The 15,779-nt window shown below is 59.4% G+C and overlaps 1 protein-coding gene across 1 annotated transcript; it reads right to left on the bottom strand.

The window, feature by feature from the left end:
- Positions 1–38: 38 nt before the first annotated feature.
- BSG (basigin (Ok blood group)) lies at positions 39–9,106 on the bottom strand (the record flags this gene model as incomplete). Its single annotated transcript, XM_032203903.1, has 8 exons — positions 39–977; positions 1,498–1,566; positions 1,893–1,917; positions 4,198–4,471; positions 4,686–4,813; positions 5,288–5,376; positions 7,021–7,177; positions 8,731–9,106. Coding segments are annotated over 7 exons (1,107 nt in total), but the record flags the coding sequence as incomplete, so codon positions are not given.
- Between the last annotated feature and the right edge of the window lie 6,673 nt (positions 9,107–15,779).

Here is a 15,779-nt window from a genome sequence, read left to right as displayed (position 1 = left end):
CCTCTGAGGGAAAAGAAAGACCAGAATCCAAACCAAGGTGGAAAAAAGAGAGAGAGGAATTATCTTTATTTGTGTATGTTAACAGATGGAACAGCTCAATGCTACTCAGCAATAAAGGTATTAGACACCACTGAGCATTCGTCTGCTCTCAGGCTCCTATGTTGCACAAACACCAAGATGGCCCAAGCACAAGAACACATGCTGTCACACCACCCCCCACCACACCGCACCCCCAGCGTTCACCCCACACTTTGCCCCCAGCCCCAGTGTAGCCACTTGAGAAGCAATACTAACAACCCATTAAATAAGTTAACACAAATCATGTTCAGCCAGTGTCCAGCTCTAACACTGCCTCCTGGTTGTCTGTTTGTGTGTGTGACCACCAAGAGCATCCCTGGAGGAGCCAGGGGGTAGGGGGGATCTCCTAAGATGCTCTGAGGGATGAGGTCACCTCCAGAAGGCTGCTACAGCAGTTTCCTCCCAACCCGCACGTGCAGGACACGACACCGTGCTGGGAACCCAGGCCAGCCATGTCTGGTGGAGCAGCCCTCAAGGAACTGTGCATTTTGCTGCCACGCTGAGGTCAGCTCTCCGCAGCTCCTCGTGTGGCCTCCAACACTGAGGTGGGGCGAGGAGGGCATCTCAGCACAGCCCCCCCAGCACACGCTGCTCTTCAAGAGGAGAGGAAGAGAAGTTGTACTCCCACCCACCCGCTCTGCTCCAACATGAAGAGACCTAGGACAGACAGCCAGTGACCAAGACTACCAGAAACAAGGGATTTACACACTTACAGGTAGAAAAAACCCTCCCACAACTCTTTTTTAAAAAAAACAACACGTGTATTTTAGTTTCTACAACTTAAGTTCCTTTAGAAAGTGAAGTAACTCAATCGCAAGGACACACTAGAATATTTCATGGTGCTATTTTACCAAAGAAAAGAAAAAAATGTCCAGACGAGTTCTTCAGCTACATATCACCTGGAGTGAGAGAGAAAAAAGCCAGTTAGATAACCTAGCAGTACCGTAAGGCCATGCTGTGCTAGTGGGGGGCTGATAAAGCCGGACAAAAGCTGTGGGCTTGGAGTCATCTCTTGCTCAAATCCAGGGTACAAACTATCAGGTAGTCTTGACCCTCCCATGCTGCAAGACCCCCACCATGGAGAGCCCAACACTCTCCTGCCTCCCTTGGCCCATTTGGGAGGAGGCCAGGCCCTGCTGAGTGTGCCTCACACGCAGTCCCAGCAGCTTTGGCAGTTTACTGCTCGTGGCCTGTGCTTGAGCTTCACAGCAAGGCTTCCTTCCCTCTCCCAGGAACTGCACTATGATGCTGGGCCAAGGGGAGCTTTTGCCCACATGGCTTTTACAAGCTGCTAAAGAGCCCCGGCAGGGTTCCAGCCAGACACAAGCACCTCCAGACAGCCGTACGAGCCTCATGCTGTGAGGAGGTGAAGGCACCTGGCTCAGCAGCTGCAGCTCTGCCCCTGGGAGCAGCACTCACCTGGCCCCTGCTTAGTTAGCATTTCTCTGGCGGACATTCTTGTCCTTGTGGTTTGTGGCATTGCTTTTCCTGGAAAGAAGGAGAAAAGGGTCAGTGAATACAAAGCACAAAAACCCACCCTACCCAGTAATGCAATTTGTACCCAACTTGAGGCTCAAGATACAGCAAGGTGAGTTTAGTTGCCAGAACAGTTTCAGAGACCTCTGTACCATTCTAAGTTGTATGCAGTTCATATAGAGGCCATAAAAAAAAACAAACACACATGGGAAGGGAAAGTCCCCCTGTAAGCTAACGAGCTATTCCTGTACCAGCTCGCTTTTATATTCAAAGCAGATTTCCTGATTAATGTGACCTGCCAGTACAAACAGGACTAAGTAGAAAAGCAAGGCACTTACAGTGGTGCAGAACCTCCATCATCATCTTCATGTTCAGGACAGCACAGGAAAAGAAAGAACAAAGAGCGTCAGGGAAACACACGTACCAAGTAATCCCTGCCTCCCTTCCACCTCTGTAACTGGGGACCAGCATCCCGAGGTGACGGGACTCTGGACACCACAGGTCACCACAGACAGGGCTCCCATCTCACCAGGGCTGGGGGGAGCAGGGGGGCTACTTCTTAGAATACCACCACCCCCAGCATGAGTTTTAAGCTGCTTCTTGTCTAAGCAGAGACACGGCACAAGCTTAGACATAAGCTCCTGTTAAGCAGTTGCTTCTGTTGGCACTGCACGGGCACAACCAGGTCTCCTACCCCCCCATCAGCAGAGGTCAGGTCTGGTGCTTCAATAACCACGAGGAACACCTGAGACTATCCAGGAAGCCACAGAAGCAGAGTTACATGGGGAAGTGTCCGGGCAGCCTCAGGCAGCACTGCTGACCACTACCATCTGCTGACATCCACAGCCCGTGCCCCCGGCCGGTCCTCCCACTAGCACCCGGAGCTGAAATGGGAGCCACAGTCCACTCGGTGGGACAGCACACCCAAGTACTTGCTGCTCTCACCCCTGTTAACAGCTCCCAGACCTGAACACAAAGTCAAGGCTGCAGGAACAAGGCTTTAAGTATCCACGTAAAGCCCTTCTTCCTCCCTGCACACCTTGTGAAACAAAACAAACACTGCACGCCACGGTCTCGCTACACAGAGAAACACGGCTAAGAAAACACCTTCGCCAACAAGTGCCCAGCCCTGGGACCTTTCACCAGCTCCTTGCAATCTGCCACTTTCCAGGAGAGGGTTCCCATCACCTCCTCCATGGCCCAGGCCTCCGCTCAGGCAGCGCTGAGTGGTGAGACCCGAGCTGTAAACTCGGGGCTGCCGTGGACACCCAGACTTGTGCACAGCTGGTGAGAGGACACGGCTGGAACCAGCTTCCACTTACCATTTGAGGTGGCACCCAGCAGCAGAGAAGGGAAGAGTGGAAAGATAACACCAGCAAGGATACCAGGCCATGCACAGGCTGGACTCCTCCCGTCCCAGGAAACAGGGAGCAGCCAGCCCACCGCCACGCACCCACGGCTCAGCAGCTCTGAGCTGGCTCAGCACTGCCTTCCTGAGGCTTTCGAGGAGCGAGATGCAGCTTTACACTGTCCTGTTATAGCATCAAGTGCAATGCTGTATCCTCACCCACAAGCACTCGGGAGCCTGAGCTTAAGATCTTTGGCTGAGGAGCCGCCAGAGGAGCCCTGCCAGCATGACAGGACCTGTCGTCATCTGCCAAAGGCTCCACCACAACTCGGACAGAGCTCAGCAGGATCTGGACTCAGCTGATATCAGCAGAAACCACACTCAGCAAACAGGCTACAGCTTTTTTTTTTTTTTTTTTTTTTTTTGCTAAAAGATGTAGCTACAGCCATTCTTAAGTAGACATCTGCCTTCCAGCCAAGAGCGCCGTGCCAGAGGGCAACACGTTTACTTATAAAACCACCTCGAGTAGAATCTCTCAAGCTCTGCAGCCAGGCAGGGATACTCAGTTTTAGTCCCTCCACTTCCCTTCACACCACTCGGTCCACCTGATGTGCTGTTCCCCAGCAAAGGGCAAAGGTGACTGACCCAGCCAGCAGGAAGGATACCGAGCATTCACACTGCATTGTTAACAGGATCAGATAAGGGAGGGGCTGCCGGGTCCACACAATGAAGATTCCTACTGATAAGGAAAGGGAGGAGCCACACTTCCAGAACAGATTCAAGATAACACCAGGCTTTGAGGAACTCCCAGAGAGCTGGGATGAGTACATTTGAAGACCCAAAACAGATTGAGGAGCTGAGGCTAAGCCTATTGTTACGGAACTGCTGACACTCCCATACTTTGCAGCTCAGAAAAGCTCTACTACCTGTTCCCACATCATTTTCTCCAGAATGTTAACTCTCAGAGAAAAACCCGTCCTGGAGATGCTCATGTGAAGCAGCTGAACAAAGTGCAGAGGAGCTGCTGAGACAAAGGGTCAGGCTGACCTGCACTACATCTAACTCTGGAGCCAAAGCACGGCTTGCTGAAGGATTGGCAAAGCATGCAAGTACTTCCAGGCCAAAGTAACCTGGTGTGGGCTAGGATGATTAGACAAGAAGCATTCCTGAGAAGCAGGCCTCCCACTGAGGTGTGGTGCCCATCTGACAAAGTCTGAGTTCTCTGAGAACAATTTGCCTGTACCCTACAAGCTCCTTTTTCGCCCTAGAAAGATATAACCCCGGGTGCCTCTTACCATCAAGAACTTCATCTGGCTTCCTCCTCTTCTCGTAGATAAAGATGATGGTGACAAGGACCAGGACTTCTGCCACTATGCCCAGGAAGGGCCAGAGCGCTGCCAGACGGCTGCGTACGCGCAGGTTCACCGTGGCTTCACCCTTGCCAAAAAAGTTGGTGGCAATGCAGTGGTAGTCACCCGTATCCTCCTCGATGTTCAGCTTAAGAATGCGTAGCTCTGTCTTGTTGCCGCTGGACTTGATGATGTATCGGCCAGATCCATTGACGATGGACTAGAAGGAAGGAACAGAGAGCTTCAGGGTAGTGCTGGCACAAGGGGAGCTGCTCACATTATATGCACAGGTCCACCACTGCAGAAATCCTCCTTGCCATGGCACTAAGGAGAAAGCTACTCTGGAAGCACTAGTTCTGATGCAAGAGGTCCTCTGCCTCCTTGTTGGCAAGCAGGGTGGGCAGAAGGGGAGCCAGGACAGACACAGCACCTACCTCCACACCATTTCTGGACCAGGTCCAAGAGCTGACAGGAGGAAAAGAGGGATTCTTGCAGGTCAGCACCCCCGTGTCCCCCTCATTCCCATGCTCAGACTTCTTGTAAGCCACCACTTGGGGCACAACTGCAGCAAGAGAAGAAGGAAGTCAGACACCTCGCCGTGGAAGAGGCAGAAAGGCTCGTTGCAGTCCAATAGCCACTATCAGACAAAGTTGCTCATAAGGCAGCTTCAGTTTAAGGAATGTATTAGCGGGTCTTAACCTCTCCATTTGTGCAACATTTGGCATTTTCAGAGCAGGAAGCATCTCAAGCTGCTTCAAGAAAGGCTCAGACAGGTTTGACCACCAGGTACTGCCCCCCTCCCATAACAGAAGGCTGATTTCCTGAAGGGCCCCCAGGCTGACCCTGCAGACAGCTTAATTGCTTGATGTAACTGAGATGCCTCACAGAGCAAACCTGATAATTCACAAGTAGAGCCCTGCAGCCCTACAGGTAAGGGCTATAAGCAGCTTTTCAGCTTGCTTTGCTACCAAAGCAAAGCGTTCAGGAGGCCACGGCTTCCCCACTCGCCCCCTCAGCCACAAACCCGTAGAGTTACCTGATATATTTATTTCTCCTTTTATCTCTGGGCTTGTTTTGTAGATGCATTGATAGGTACCAGAGTGCTCTTCCTCCTTCCCCTCGATCCTACCAAAAAACAGGTTGTCAGATAAGCATTCAGCTCAGCTACTGCCATCCAAAAATACGCAACTCCAGACCCACAGAGACAGCCCTACAACCCCTGAACAGCAGCCTCCTCCTCAGGCCGTTTCTCCCATTCCAGCACCAAGATCTGTGCAGCACCACACACCTCCCTGCCCTTCTCTCCCCACACATTACGGCTGGCAGAGGGGATTTCACACACACCAAGTCTGACATGGGTCTGTCACCTCAGTGATCACAGATATCCTGCATCCCAAACCCTGCAAAGCAGCAGCTTCCACTCCCTAACCCGAATCACTCTTGCCTCCAGGGCCTCTACAGAGGGGAAAATAGAGCAGACTGCTAGCCCCTACAGAAGGGGAGGAACAAAGCAACACGTCTTCACCAGGTATGCTGACTTACGTACACCTCGAGGTGTACTTCACACTTTTCCACCTTCCATACAGACTGCAGCCCTGTTAGAAGTCGTCCCCTACTACACCAAGCCCCCGAGCACAGCCACACACCTCCAGCAGAACACCAGCCCTGCAGTTCACCTCTATGGCAGAGGGGCAGGGGCTTTAAGACAGCAGATTCAGAGGAAGGGTACTCTTCCTGTACAGGGAAGGCTGCTGGGACACATGGCAATGACAGAAAAACCCAGGCTGAGTCACTCTGGATTGATCCAAGTGTAGGGAGAGCTCTCCCATTTTTGCCTTTGTGAAGCTGCTGCCCTGAGATTTAGTGGATTATGCTGCACTACAACAAACATCACATTCTGCAGCTTAGTAATAGCCACTCAGGGGAAGGGGCAAAGTTTCAGTCCCCGGCTGCGCTGGGACAACAGGCTGTTTGTTAGCTCTGCCGTGCACCGAGCTTCCCACTTCCAAAAACCACTCAGCTAAGGAATTGAGGTCACGCGAGGGAGGCTGGGTTATAAATACTTTAATCCTTGTTCAGCTCCCTGTTGCTATGGGGAGACAGGCACGTCGGCACTGCCATACAAAAGGACATGATGCCTCTACAGCTGCTGGGTCAGTGCCAGCCAGGCCTGACTGTAATCGGAAAGGAAGGCTCGCTGCACCGCCACAATACGGCCGGGATCCCCGGCATGCTCAGCTACAGCCTGCAAACAGCTTCAGAGACTAATCTGCAGGCAGCTTCCCCACTCACTCTGTAGCAGGGAGACGTGCATAAAAGCGTGATGCACAGAGAACACGGGAGTCTGCAGCTCCACATGGGGCAGGGGGGGCTCCTCTGGGCTCCGCGAGGCAGCCGCGCGGCTCTCAGTGCTGCAGGCACAGCGCGGGGCTGGGCTGCACCCAGCAAACCCAGCCCAGCCTAATTCTGCATGGAGACACGGGGCCACAGGGCTCTTCCTGCCAGGAGGACACTGGTGGCACTTCACTTTCCTTCCCTCCTCCTCCTCATTCCCTCCTCTCCCAGAAGTAGGAAGAATGGGGTCTCACCAACAATTTTGTTCATCTTATGTTCCGAAGTTCAAAAGTTCTTATTTTTGGCAAGACTGCAAGCACTTAGCTTTGAGTTCAGTGGGTAGGAAAGATTGCCTCCAGTTAAAAAAAAAAACAAAAAAAAAACAAAAAACTGTCCTTGTATAGATCCTTATCTGGCCTTGCACCCGGCACTTACTCGTAAGTGGTGGAAGGGCTCGACTCCATGTCTGTTTGAAGTATCTTGTCTCCATGCTTCCATTCATGACCCTCAATGGCAGAGTGAGGCTCAGTTAGGTTGCAGCTGAGGACCAACTTGCCAGCAGTGCTTGTGAGCTGTGTTTGGATTTCTGGACCTGTTTGTAAAAAAAAATCCCATTGAAGTTAGCACCTGGTATTCACAAGGTCACGCAGCTGCCCAACAACCTGTACTGAGATAGCCAGAACCCGCAGCTCCTCACCTCCACCAGAGCTTTTCACTTACCTTTGTGGTCTGTTTCCTACCAGAACTGGTGACACCAGCATGGGAGACTGGAAAGCCAGACAGCTAGCACCTGACTGCACCTAGCAGTACCAGGACACTGACTCTGTGGCTGCTCCCACCAGGGTCGGGATTGCTGCCATGTCCTATGGACAGCTTTGAGCCTCCTGCTCAATGGGTGCAGCTCTAATAGAGCTGAGTGCTCAATAAGCAGTGGAAAAAGCCATACTGTGAAGGGCAGTTACAGTAGCTCAGCTCCCTGCTTTTATGAGCCACTTTAGTGCTCACTACATGTCAACACCTCCCACAGTCAGAGTGGATTTAGGAACCTGCAGGTAACATAACCTACGGCAGCCACAGCCCTCTTTTGGGAGGGGTAACAAAGGTGACCTTACACAAGCAATACATGCATCATATGATGCTGCCCAAATTTTTATAGTTGGGTTTATTCCTGGGAGAACACACATAACCAGGACTCCAAAAGGTCCCAGACTTCCATGTGCCAGGCAGCAGTAAATTATACATTGTGAGATGAGTCAGACGTTTCTACTTGGAGGCAGTGAAGCACACGGCTGCCATTAGCAGAGCCATTACACAGCCCCGGTAGCACTGCGTTCCCTGCCCTTCCACGCAGGCTCTTCACCTGGAAGGAAGAAATTTTGCACAGGCCTAACAGACCTTCTGCTTTTCCTCCTACCCCAATTCCACTGGAAGAAGGCTCTGCTGGAGTTTTGCACTCCCTAGCACGCTTCAGGATTCCTGAGACAGTAGTGGGACGTTAAATCCCCTCACCCTACCCAGGTTTCTGGGACTCAGGAGCCAGCAGCCCGTTAGCTCCAGTCCCGCTGCCAGCTCTGGGAGCAGAGGGCACCCGGTGGCCCCCAGCGCACGCGGCTACGCCACACTCAGTGTCGCACACAGACACGGCCATTTCAAAAATGGTTGCACCACGGGAAGCTAAAAGCAGATTTTGGTCCCCACAGCTTGTATCACTAGCAGGAAAGCGAGCTTAAAGCAAGACCGCTGACGGAAGCAGAGGCTGCAGGAGCTGTAGGGAAGGGCTGGTTTGTCAGTGGTTAGGGCAGAGTCTACCAGCAGGACCAGGACTGAACTCTGCAAGCCAGCACCGGGACACGGAGGCACTCGGGAATAAGCAACACGTTCCAGGTCTTTGGCTCCGGAAAAGGCACGGAGTTGCTGAATGGCGTTTTGGTTGGGAAGTCACAACCCTTTTTGAGGGCCATTTTGTGTCAGGTCAGAGGCGGTGAGGGAGACGACACAAGGGGAAAGTCTCTCAGTTCTACGGCCAGGGTGGGAAGGTGAGGGGGCTCTGGGGAGTCACAGGACACGGGTGCAGGGGTGAGCATGGCGGGAGACTCAAGACACTAGTGTCCGAGCAAGTGCCAAGGCCTCAGGACGGCCACTCACGTTCGATGACAAAAACGTTAGCCTGTGAACGGATCCACTTGACTTTGGGGCTCTTCGACAAGTGGTTGCGGTCAGGGTCGTTGCTGGCCCGGCACTCGTACGTGCCCGAGTCGTCGCCCGTGAGGTTGGCGATGTAGATGGTGCTGGTGGAGTGCAGGTTGTAGGTGGCGTTGATTTTGACACGGTCCTGCCGTGCACCATCCCAAAGCTGAGCATAGGTCTCGTTTGGCTCGTTCCCCTCAAACCACCACTGGATCTCAGGGATGGGATTGCCAATCGCCTCGCAGTACAACTCGACGCTGTCCTGAGTCAGTCTCTTTTGAGACAGCGGTGACTTTATAAAACCAGCTACGAGTTGAAGAGGTATTAGTGCAAAGTGTTAGTGCAAAGCAAGAATTCACCCTCTACAAGCAAAAAAAATTCAGCCATCGAGAAGATGCCACAGTCTTCAGACCAGAATCCTCTCCCTCCCCACTCTCCGTCCAGACGCACAGCTCACGCAGGGCCCTAGCTCTGGGTTACTGCGCCTCCAGGCAGCAAGGCCTCCCACCACGAGGCCAGGACACCAGGAGCCTGTGCGGACTCCGCCAGGATCCCAGCAAGAACAGCAGCACTGCCTCTCCTGTGGGGCCAGCACCCCAAGGCGATGCTCACCAGGGCAGGCCAAGAGCCCCCCAGCCTCGGACCTCGGCCCACAGCCAGGTCAGGCCGAGGCAGCAGCAGGTTTCTGCCCCGGCCTCCACAGGCCCCACTGCTCGAGCATCCCACCAGGTGTCTGCACCAGGGCACCACGGCAAGCACACAGCGAGCCCCTGCCCACCAGCTCTGTTAGGACAGCCCCGGCACAGCAAAACGCTGCCCTAGACACCCCTGTGTGTACACGGACCGCACTGAGAGGCCGCTCCTCGCCGTAACATCATTAATGCCTGGAGAACGCCAGCTGGGTACCCGAAGTGCCCCCGTCAGAAGCACCGCATGCAGCTCGGATCTCCCACTGACGGAGATGCTCCGCACCCACCTCCCCAGCCCCGCGCTCCCAACCATGACCCGGATCTGCCCAGAGCCCAGCACAGCCACAGGCAGCGGGCCGCCCGCTGGGCCTGGCCGTCAGCCCTGCTGCTCTCCTCCACGGTCTCACGAGTACCTCAAGATGCGGACACAACTAAACACCTTACTGATACGACTGCTTGGGTTTTGTGGGCTTTTTTTTTTTGTTTGTTTTTTTTTGGTGTGTGGTTTTTTGAGGTTGTCTTGCAGTCCGCAAAGTGCCACAAACGAGGTGAAGAAATTTCTAACATCTGTTGCCACACAGGAAAAATCAGATTTTTCCATCCGACAAGACAGCTCTGCAGAGGTAAATCAGCCAGAAACTGCTTAAAGGCAGAGACACCCAGAACGACGGCACTTTTCACGCTGTTCCTGTGCTCGGAGCCCCAGGGCCTGGCTCTCAGGAAGCCCCAAAAGCCGCGGGGCTGCGGGGAGCCGAGCTGCCTGCGGCGCCTCCCGGCCGCTATCAGCTGCCACCAGCTGCAGCCTGCGGAGGGAAGCCGGCTCCAATCGCTCCAGGACAGCAGGGGAAAGAGCAGGGCCCCGGGAGGGCTGTTCCCGGAGGCCAGGAAGAGACATCACACCAACGTCAAGGTTACTTACGTGACTCAGTCTGAGCAAGGTTTCAGCAGAACCAGCGAGGCTCATGACACGTACTTCCTGCACTGACTGCAGGCTGCACTTCTCAGAGCCGCCACCAGCAGACTTTGAGGCTATTCCCAGGAAATTTGTTACAAAGCACTTGGATTTCATGGTTAAACAGGCTGCTCCACACAGGCATGAGGCAGGTGGGTTCGGGGACAATTTCTTTTGTTTTTGAACTCCTGGGGATGTTTCAGTAAGAGAACTCATGGCTGCTTTTGAGAGTCTGGAAGCAAACCGGTGTTATGAAACCAGCATTGCTCAAACTCAGGGAAAACACAGACAAGTCTGCAAGGTACATTTCAGAGTAAATCACTTCCACATTCCTCAAAGGAGGATTTAAAGCTTTGGTGTCCATAGCTGGAAAAATAAGCATGCTTGGACAAGCAAGGAGAGCTCTGACCCCCGTCTGCTACAGGCCAGCTTTCGCAGACGGCTGATATTTAAAACTGAGGCACCTTTAAAACAGAGGTCAGAGTAGCTCAGGGCTAGAAGAGCCTGCTGCTATTTCACATGCCAACAACGGTGCTGCTGGCTGCTTCCAGAAATGCAGCGACACCTCCGCAGCAGTTTTAAAGGTTCCAAACAATTCTGGGTTACAGAATCGTGGCAGAGACACCAGAACGATCCTGAACTGGTTTCAGGAAGGCACAGGAGGTGGCCGGGGCTCCAGAAGCCGTACGGGTCCCAGTAACAAGCAGCTCTCGGGCACCAGAGCTTGCTGGAGGCCACCTCATAAAGCACCCAGAGACCAAGCCCAGCAGCCTCCAGGACCACACTTGCACATTGGCACGGGACGAGCCGCCCGCACGCCTCCTGACGCTTCTGGGTGCCAGAACGGGCTTTTACACCTCGGGCCTGTGATTAAACGCTCCCAACCACCTTATTTCGAAGAGTCACAGAGCTGACTACTGCACATGTTGGAGCCTGCCCCATTTTAACTGCAGCCTGGTTTAAAATGGGAGCTAGTAAATATCAGTGGGTTGGAGTTTTGTTTTTGTCTCTGGGGGTGGGTGGGGCTTCGTTTGTTTTTTAGCAGCCGTAAGGTGATTATTGTATGCTGACAAAATAAGCTGTTGCAAGGTTACATGCCCCGAGTTAGAGGGCACTTCGTGCCTTTCAGAGGCTAAAAAGCTTCAGCTAGCCCGCACTAGTAGCAGCAGGTCCCCCCTGCGCTCACATGGGGCTTCACGTCCTCTCCCCTTCCTACACGAGGCAGAGCAACCACAGCCCCAGGCACACCAGGCTGGGGAGAGCACCCGCTAAGTCCTGGGGCACAGGAGCAGTGCCAGCAGCAGCCCCCGGCACCCCCAGAGTCCCCGGGGGGCGAGGGGCCGCAGGCAGCTCCCCAGGCCAAGGGGCAGGCAGTGCCCGGTCCGGCTGGGCAGCGGCGTGCAGGGGCAGATAGCGCTGCCCTGAGTCACCTTCCAGCTAAAAGCAGCCTCCCGGGGCAGAGGGAGGGCACGGGCAGTGCTGGGAGCCTGGCGGGGGCCAGCGCCACGCCACAGGGCGCGCTCCCCCCACAGTCTGACCTTTGCTTCTTGGCCTCAGGGAGGGACACACGAAGCGCCGGCTTTTTTCCACTAAGAGCTCTAAAATGGACTCTCCCTGGAGCTGCATGTGGCCGGGCAGGAGACCTGCGCGGGGCTGGGAGCAGAGTCCAAGCACACCCACGCTGCTGAGCCACCAACGCCCGGGGTCCTGCCCCAAACCCAGAGGGGGCAGGAGACCCCCGACCTTCCAGCCCCCCAGCTCGGGTCCCAGGAGGAGCGGGAGGGAAGGGGACGGGGACCTCAGGGAGCGCAGAGCAAAAGGCACAGCCCTGGGGCTGCTTCTCGCAGCTTCTCGCGCCCAGCCCAGGGGCAGGAGCCCCCCCCCAGGCACCCTGCCCTGGCCCAGGGCCCCCCCCAGCCCCGCCGTGGGGCTGCCACCAGGGGGGGGCCCGCTCGCCCCAGGGGAACGTGCCCTCAGACAGCTCCCCGGGATGGGAGCGGCGATTTTGGGTTATTTTTGAGCCCCCCCAGGGCCGCAGAGCGCCGCCCCCGCCCCACTCCGCCAGCCCCGACCGGGGGGGGCTCCGAGACGGGCGGGCCCCGGGGGGGGGAGAAAGCCCCGGGCACACCCCGCGAGGGGAGCACGAGGCGGCGGAGCAGGGCGCGGCGGCAGCGCGGGGGGGGCTGCAGGAACCGGAGCCCCTCGGTATGGGGGGGGGGGAACCGGGCACCCCGGGGCGCGTGCGGGCAGGCACGTGGCGGGGGGGGGGGGAGGGCACAGCCCCGGGGGGGCGGGGCCGGGCGGGCAGCCCCGGGCAGACCCCGCTCCCCACCCCCCCCCCCGCGGCTCCCGGGCCACGATCCCCCAGGGCCGGACCCAACCCCGGTCCCGGTCCCGGTCCCGATCCCCCCCCGCCGCCACCTCCCCGGGGCCGTGCACAAAGACCCCATTGCACCCCCGGTACGGCCAGACCCCCTCCCCCCCCGCCCCGGGGCCGCCGCCGCGCTGCGCCCGCTCCCCCCGGTGCCTGCTCCCCCCGGTGCCCGCTCCCGTACTTGTGCCGTGTCCGCCGGCCGCCAACACGCCGAGCACCAGCAGCGCCAGGAGCCCGCCCGCCGCCATCGCCGCCCGCGCTCCCGCCGCGCCGCCCGCCCGCTATAAGCACGGCGCCGGGGCTCCCCGCCGGGACACGCCCCCCGGCGCTCCTCGGAGCCAATCGCGCGGCCGCTCCCGCGCGAATCCCCGCCCACCCGCCCGCGGTCGACCAATCGGAGCAAAGGTTCCGCGGAGCCGCCTCCCACCGCCCGCCGGCCCCCGCGGGGACAGCCGGTTCGGGCCGGTCCCGCCGCGGCCCCGCCCACCAAGCGACGGCAGCCAATGGGAGGGCGCCACCGGGGGGGGGGGCGAGGAGCGCGGGGGGCTCCCCCCCGGTTCCCCCCGTCCCCGTCCCCGTCCCCGGTCCCTCCCGGTCGCCCCCCGGCCCCCCTGGTGCCCGTCCGCAGGCCGAGGCCGTGCCCGCGGGGCAGGGCGGGCAAAGCGCCCCCACCGCGCGGTGCCCCGGACAGCCCCGGGGACGGCAGCGGCGCCTGCCCGGTGCCCGGTACCCGGTGCCCGGTGCCCCCGCAGCGGCCGCCCTTTGCTCTGTTTGCGCAGCGCCGCCCGCCCCCGGTGGCCCCCGCGCCCCCCCCGCCGGTCCCGGGGCAGCAGCGGGGACGGGCCGGGGGGGGGGGGCGGTGTTTGCAGCCCGCTCCCCGCCTGCTCCCCTCCCGTCTGCGGGGGGCACCGGGCGGCACCGGGAGCTTGGTCCACGGCCGGGGCACGGCTCCGGGCACCGGGGGGCGGCTGCTGGGGGCCCGCTGCCCCCGCTCCTCGGCCCCGCCACCACGGGGGTCCCCGAGCAGGACGGGTGCCCCCTCCCCCCAGCCCCGGGGTGAGCCGGGGCCGCGGCCCCACGCGTGGGAAGGGAACCGGGCGGCGCTTCCCCGGCGCGGGGGGCGAGGCGGGGCCAAAGGCTGCCCGCGGACAGCGGCGGGGCCCGCGCCAACACAAACCGGCAGCACGGCCCCGGGGGGAGCCGCGAGGAGCGGGCACCGGGCGGCGGCAGCACCGGACACCCCCGGGGCCGGAATCCCGGCCGTGCCCTGCGGGAGCAGAGCCCTCGCTCGAGGCCCAGGAGCCCCGGGGCCGGGGGGGGGGGTCCCGGGTCCCCGTTCCCAGCCCGGCTGCAGCCGCCCGATAACGGCGAGGTGCCGGGCGGGCGATAGCAGCCGGGACCAGGGGCCCTACGGGAGAGCGGCCCCGGCCCAGCCCTTGGCTGAGGCAGCCCCAGGAGAGCCACGGAGCTGGCGGCCGGGGGGGGGCTCGGGGGTGCTGGCAGCGGGGCAGGAAGGGCCGAGACAATGGGGCCGCTGCCGCCAGCCCCCGCAGCGCTCCCCGCGGGGATCCGCCGGGCTCGTGAACTCCTCAATCCTCCCGGAGCTCCTCTTCCCCTGAGCTCCGCTCCTGCCCCCCGGCACGTCCTGCCCGGCTGCCCCCCCCCCCGCTCACATCCTTCCCCCCCCCCCCCCCCGCCCGTGTCCTCCCGCACCGGAGAACCCCGCGGTGCAGAGCAGGGGCAGAGCGGGGGCAGAGCGGGGGCAGCCTCCCCCCGCGGCCCCGCTCCCAGCACCCCGAGCCGTGCCCTCGGCCGTCCTAGCCCCGGGACGGGGCCCGGTGGCCTCCAGCTACCGTGACACCGGCGGCAGGGAAGCCGCCCCTCTCGCCCGAGCGGGGCTGGTGGCAGCTCCCAGCCCGAGCCCCAGCATCCCGAGGCAGCGAGAGGGAACCGGCCGCGAGCAGCCACAAAAACGCGGGTGATTCAGGGAAAAACGGGCAGGGACGAGCCTGGGCAGGGCAAGGCACGGAGCAAGGTGTGGGGCGATGGAGGGAGCAGCCCCCGGGACAAACAAGGGGGAGGTCAGACCCAGCAGCCCACGCTGGCGCTGCCCGGTGACCTTGGGAGCCATTTTCCAGCCCCAGCAAAGCAATAATCCCATTCACCTTTTAGCCCGATTTCCTAAGGCAACGAAGCACATGCATTCACCACGTGCGGTCGCAGGCGTCAATCAAAGCCTCATCCCACTGACACAGCGGCAGGGGGAGGTTTTGCTCGGCCCCGAGGTGGGGGCACAGCGGGAGCCCTGCGGGGCCAGCAGAGGCCCCAGGCAGGGGTTTTGCAGCCCCGGGGGGGGGGCCGGCAGCAGCGCTGCCCCCCCAGCCCAGCAAGGTGCCAGCAACGCAGCTCTGGCATGGTCACAGCGGGGCGGGGGGGGGCAGAGCCCAGCAGGACCCAGCCCACGGGCTCGGGGCAGGGCCCAGCTGCGCCCAGATCAGAGGTATGGGGGGGGGGCCTGGGCCCCATTGGCCCCCGCTCCAAGCCCAGGGCAGGCAGGCGCTGCCTGGGCAGGCACAGGGCACGCAGAGCCGCCCGAACCCAGCTCTGCCCTCGCATTTAAGGCCTGGCCAAAGGGTTTGGGGAGGGAGGGATGAGGCTGCTGCCCCCCCCGCAGCCCTCGGAGCAGCACCTCTACCTGCCGGGGCCGCAGGCGGGGCAGGAGCTGGTGCAGAAACCGCTACCACAGGCGGAGCCCCAGGCACCCACACAGCCGCTCCCTTAAAGCGCTTTATTAAATAGTTTCTAAAAAAACAGAAGCAGAAAGACTCAGAACTACCCCGTCCCTCCCAGCTCGTTACCAGCTGCCAACAGCCACGGCCTGCCCCACGGCCCCGCAGGAAGGGGCGGCAGCGGGGTCCCACTTGGGGCGGCCTCATGGCAGGGAAGGGGGAGCTGTGCCCCCCCCCCAGCACCCCCCCCGCAGTCCCCTCCT

This window comes from Aythya fuligula, chromosome 26 (assembly GCF_009819795.1).
Source record: "Aythya fuligula isolate bAytFul2 chromosome 26, bAytFul2.pri, whole genome shotgun sequence".
Lineage (NCBI taxonomy): Eukaryota > Metazoa > Chordata > Aves > Anseriformes > Anatidae > Aythya > Aythya fuligula.
The sequence above is the reverse complement of the archived record's forward strand: the minus strand, read 5'-3'. Positions and strand labels throughout refer to the sequence as shown.